Consider the following 6,000-nt stretch of genomic DNA (forward strand, 5'->3'; position numbering starts at 1 on the left):
CTTTTGTAAAGTACAGTTCTATTGTATTTAACTTTTAAAAGAAGTAAATTAGCATTTTATCCTTTGTAACCTTTTACAATATATATATATATATATATATATATATATATATATATACATATTTAAAAAAAATATATATATATATATATATTTAAAAAAAATATATATATGTGTGTGTTTAATTTCTGTTGACCTTTTATGTGCATTAAATTATTGACCATATGTGAGTATTTTTTATTTTTCTGTATCTAAGTGGAGTGTTAAAGTTCAAACCGTGCATTATAATAATTTGAAATGTGGTTTTTAGGAATTAAAAACCTTGGCCTCAGTTTTGATTAACTCTAACTGCACTACTCTATTTTGAAATTTGGTGAGGTGGTACTCTGTGTAAAAGGTTTTTGAACTGCTGGCTTACCCCATTGGTATGCCACATTTTAGATTTTTTTTTTTTAATTTTTTTTTTTTTTTTTACACAGGCTAATGCTTTTTTTTTCCCATATCAAGGCTCCTACAAGTGCTTAAAATTCTTGAATTTGAACATTTGTGTATTGTTAAGTACTTTGAAAGGGTGCTTTGAATTATGATTTTGCAAGGAATTGTTGATAGTACTGTATGTGAATAGATGAAGCTTTACCTTTATATGTTCATTTCAAATTGAACTGCTTCTGCTATTATGAAACATCATTTTATTTGGGTGAATCTTATATTTTGCATAAAAGTGCCAAATAATCATAGACGTGTGTAGTCATAGAATGATGTCTGTCTCGTCGAATCTTGCCTGAGGCCTTTTTGGGTGCAATATGCATATTTTGTTTTTTCACTTTTGTATTTTTTAGTGGGTACGGCAACAAAAAAAAAATGATGCATGTTAAGTTTATTGAGGAGTCTAAAATTTTGTCTTGTATGTGCCCTGTATTTGACTGAAAAAAAGAATGACATTCTATATATACATATATATATACGTATATATAATTTGTACCGTTTTAAGGTGTTCAATGTTCATCCGTGGAAATGGTGCAGTAATTGACGCCTTCTGTTCCCACTGCTTCCAGGGAATGAGATCAGCCAGGTGGAAGGTTTGGAGGGTTTGCATGATCTCAGGGAGCTGGTGTTGGACAGGAACCGGATAAGGGCCCTGTACGAGAACTCTTTTGTTTCCCAGGGCGTCCTGCTAGAACTGCACCTTACAGAGAATCGCATCCGGGAGCTCAACCATCTCTATCCGCTTGTTGAGCTCCGCAAACTTTTCTTGGGCATGAACAAGCTTCAGGTAGGATTTAGCCGCCCACTCAGTGACATTGCCAATGTGAATGAATCATTATCAGTCTTTGTGTAGCCTTTAATTGTACAATCAGTAGATGGTGTCATCCTTATTTTTTCTTTTTTTGTTAACTCAGCTAGATGAGGCTCCAGCTCCCCGCAGCTAAAACTTGTCTATATATTTTTTTATATATTTCTATTTTTTGTAATAAATCACTTGAGTGACTGAGATTTCCTGTGCCTATGAGATTTTGATTAGTTATTAATGATTGGTTGATATGGACAAGGTGGCAAATAGAAAGCTTTTTTTTTTTCCTGCATGCAGCCAAGTTATACATGAAGCATAGTAATCATGACTCATTATCCCCCACTGTGCAATTTGGGGGTTCACATTAAAGGGGCTCCGGCGTGATTGAAGGTCAGGGCAGTATGTAAGAAAACAGAGGGGACAATCAGTGAAACATGTAATCAGCTTCTCAGTCTCCATCTCCTTCTCACCGAGGGGGAGTGATTTCCACACTTTAGTCTGCCAATCCCTCTTATGTTCACGTACGGTATTTAATTAAGATGTAAAGCATGGCAGTTGTTCCAACACGCGAGTCTCGGCTCTGGGGAGCATCTCTGAATTCTAGCCAACGCTAAACATCAACCTGGCAAATCATAGAAAACCTCCCCCTCCCTTCCCTTTGCCCTGTTGCGTGCCCAAACTCTCATGCGATTAAACATGTAATCTCTCCCATCAGATGCTTCTGTCCTGCCCGCTCCAAAAATTATGAAAGGTTTCAGACCCGATACATATGCCTGTATTATCCCAAACACTTTCGGTTAAAATCAAAAGGGGACCCAAGGTATGAGAGAAATGCACAAATAAATGCCCAATTTTATTTTTTCTCTTTCATGTTTGTAGGACATCACAGAGCTTGAGAAACTTGACGTTCTTCCCTCGCTGATGGAACTCTCCGTTGTTGGCAATCCGGTGAGTCTGTACTAAAGTTAATACATTCACTGGGACATTTCTGTGATGCTTCGTCAGTATGCTGCTGTGCTTTTCCACTTGTCTGCAACTCCGACACAATATACATTTTTATATTCAATCATCTACAGGGCTTGAATTGACTATTTAAAATATGAGTATCTAAGCCACAGTCCTTCAGAGGCCAATAGAATTCTTTGTGATTCATATTGAAATACCAACAACATATTTCAACTGATGCATGGAAGGTTTTATAACACAAATGCCGCTTGTCACACAACACACATTCTAATCACAGTCTAATCTTGTTTTCCACTTCCTGCATTTTTCATTAATTTACTCCAAAATGCATGCTGTGCAGAATGTGTCTGTAATAATCTGACACAGAATGGGAGATCATTCAGCCTGTTTTAAATTACACTTCAACCATTTCAGCTCTTAAACGCTTTCCCTGGTAAACAGCGTGATCAAAAGCATGTTTTCAGGCTCGCTTTCTCCCTGAGACGATTTGCAACAGTGACCCGGTGTTGCTCTGCGCTCCCAAATTAAGCGATTACATGATGGGCCGTCTGCCGCGCGCCTCAAACTGGCCGGCATCGCAGACAAATCCGATGACCAAATGGCGAGTGCTGTTGGCCCGCTTACATCACCCATCTGGAGCTTGTGGATCAGACGTGAGCAGAACATAGTATATGCGCTGTAGCCCACAGAGGATGGAGGAGGCCGCGGGGCCACGCTCAGCTGCCACAGCCTCGTTCCCACTGGAACCCATCCCCCCCGTTCTCCACCCATAGGGGGTTCATGCTGCCAAGGGGTAGAGGCCAACCACCACCCTTGAGACGATACCTCCTGCTGCTGACCACATGAGATCTCTATTTTGCCCGTCTTCCCGTGCCAAAATCTGTCCCCTCGCTTCTGGACTTTCACTGGCACGCGCTCACACTTTAATTGAAACATAAAGTTCATGTATGAGTGGACAAGTGGGATATTTAACCCTTTGGGGATTCTGCATAGCATCACAAGCCGGGGGCGCCAATATTATATTTAAAAAAAAAAAAACAGTTTGGTTTAGAGTGATTTCTTATTGCTTTGTGACTTCTTTCAGGTGGCTCGAAACTCTCTCCACAGACCTGCGGTGATGCGCTGTCTGGGGCAGTTGCAGGTCCTGGATGGCATGACGGTGACCATAGAGGAAAGAACCAGGGCCGAAATTACAGACACAACAGTGAGGACTCATGAATAAGTGACATTAACTTCATGTGTACAACTCACATCCAACGCGCTTTTCAGCTCTTTTCTCCTCCTTTGAAATCAAAAGTTCTTTGTGTATCACTTCACATTTCATTGTCAGTCCAGAAACGTTGTATGGCAAGTTTGGCCATGGAAAGCTAGACAACGTTCGCAATAGATGGTAATTTAGTTGGCTGCCCTACTGTCATCCAATTAAATACATTTGGACATATCATATCAATTTGAGGTTACAGAGTGCGGATTTGAAACCACAACCAAACCGGTCTCAGCCCGCAAAGGTTGTTGCCACTGCAGTTTTGCACGCGGTGTTTGTCCATACTGGTTGACGTCCCAGCAAAGAAACATGATTGACTTGTGTTATTTCAATATGAAATAATCCATTCAATGTGACGTGAACTAGATTTCATCCATATTCTACAAAATTTAATAATGTTCATCTTATAAAATGATCAATTTCCAACTACATTAGATTGAAGTAAATGAAACTTTGAATGAGTGCACAGCATTAACATTAAAGCAAATCATAAAGACATCTAAATTTGAACCATAATTAGACTGAACATTAATTATGCTATATTTTCAGTTAACGTCGTATAATTCTAATGTATTCCTGTAAATGTCCATAATTTTGTAACCCTAATGGGCCTTATCATACAATAAATGACTCGGTCTTGCAACACACGAACACTCGGTCTTGCAACACACGAACAGCATCCACACAAACAAGGCAAAAGCACAGATCAAACTACCCCCATCTTAGGCTGCGAATGGAGTGGCCAGTGCAGTAATTCTCCCGTAGCCCTGAATTAAAAGCAGCCTAAGCCTGCTGGCATCATCCTGCTGATTAGATGAAATGTGCCCGGCCGATAATGCACCAGTGGATTTTCTCCCTATTAGCCAGGTCAACACGACCCCTCTGCCCGCTAATCGGACATGTGGAAATGCCAGGGAGTGGATCCTGAGTTCTCTCATTAGAGTAAAACCCCCATAAATACCATCTGAGTTGCTCCTACATTTGCTTTTATATTAATTTTAAACATTGCCATTGATGAATAGTAATGACTGTCCCCCACCCTTAGGATTTTCTAATATATGGAACAACAAGCACTCTAATCACCAATCCTGTGCACAGAATGTGGATGAAGTGGACACACCACGATGACAGTAGTGGAGAAAGACAAGCAGTTAGGTTTCATGGAGGAACCCTTATTTTTGACTGACGCCCGAATGTCGGATTCTCTGCTTGTTGGTGCTAAGAATTTCTTTTTAGCCTGATGCTAATGTAACGTTTCTTTCAAGCAATGTGAGGAGTGTTGTGCGGCTTCTGCCCTTGAAGCCAACCAGCCTGGACTGATGACCTACATGCCTGTCAGAGGGATGTCCATGACGGGACTACAGAACCTCATTCATGGACACGACATGCTCCCGAGTAACAAGGATGAACCCCAGGTCCAGTACACCACCAAAAGTAAGCCCCAGTTCCTTTAAAAAAAAAAAAAAAAAAATTAGCTTTTAGTTCACCATTCTCCTCAATTCCAGACAAGAAGACAACAGAGAAAAATCCTTCAACCTTTCATGCCGACGTGAGCGCCAGACAGGTCCGAAAAACAAGAAACAACTTGATACCGGCATGTCCCCTTCCCCATGGGAAGTGAAAACAACACTTCTACAGTACAGGAACAAAGTACAGTACCAGGTTGATTCAATTCTACAAATGTATTTTTTTTTTTTATATTGTGATGAAGTCTATTTGAAATCTACTGTATGTCGACTCATCATTAAGTATTTAGATCAGATTTCTTTTACACCACCATAATTCATGTTAAATAAACAATGAAGATGTGATCAGGTGGTCAAGGTGCAGCTTCAAAACATTTTTCAGAAAGCCTCCAATGTTGTGGATTGACATTCTTTTAGCAGATGATATCAAGGTCAAATAGTATCAGAAAAAGGACAACAAGCATACCACATCATGTGTCCAAACAGCTTAAAGCAACTGGCAAAAACAAAAACATCACAAGCAAAAAAAAGCAAAAACCCTGTAGACAATTGCCCTGCTTTAAACGGCCATGTATTGCATCACTTTGAAATGCATTTCAAATGACTGACTTTATTTTCTGACCACACATCGGAATCACTAACCATGGTAATCTGAGGATGAGAGGTTTTTGGTGTCACTTTTACAGTTATCCCAAACAAGTGCTGGCCGCAGATGTATGAGGTTGGCACGCTCACATCCATTGGGTCAGATGCATCCCCTACAAGTGGATAATCCAGCTTTAGCACACCTCTCTGTGGACAATAATCTGCAATCACTCAGATAAAGATGTAATCTTTAGCGAGGTCCAAATGGATTTCAGAGATTGTCACTTTCATCACGTTGGCCTCTTAAAAAAAAAAGCTGCAATGTCAGCAAATCTCTTGGGATGTCAGTGGAATGGAACCAATCACCTTGTCCGTGTACCCTTATACGATGTTATTTTTGTTGCACATGGGTGTCCACTAGTGCATTGTTT

At 40.1% G+C, this 6,000-nt stretch overlaps 1 protein-coding gene across 3 annotated transcripts in view; it reads left to right on the plus strand.

Moving 5' to 3' along the window:
- The window catches only part of lrrc9 (leucine rich repeat containing 9), a 19,167-nt gene extending 13,838 nt beyond the window's left edge, over positions 1–5,329 (plus strand). For all 3 annotated transcript variants that reach the window (XM_049739786.2, XM_049739785.2, XM_049739787.2), the window contains exons 28-32: positions 1,053–1,270; positions 2,168–2,236; positions 3,339–3,458; positions 4,784–4,952; positions 5,024–5,329. In XM_049739786.2, the coding sequence (XP_049595743.1) occupies positions 1,053–1,270; positions 2,168–2,236; positions 3,339–3,458; positions 4,784–4,952; positions 5,024–5,139 (692 nt within the window). In that variant the 3' untranslated portion in view covers positions 5,140–5,329. The remainder of the gene's footprint in view (positions 1–1,052; positions 1,271–2,167; positions 2,237–3,338; positions 3,459–4,783; positions 4,953–5,023) is intronic.
- The last annotated feature ends 671 nt before the right edge of the window (positions 5,330–6,000 follow it).

Source organism: Syngnathus scovelli, chromosome 14, assembly GCF_024217435.2.
Source record: "Syngnathus scovelli strain Florida chromosome 14, RoL_Ssco_1.2, whole genome shotgun sequence".
Classification (NCBI taxonomy): Eukaryota; Metazoa; Chordata; class Actinopteri; order Syngnathiformes; family Syngnathidae; genus Syngnathus; species Syngnathus scovelli.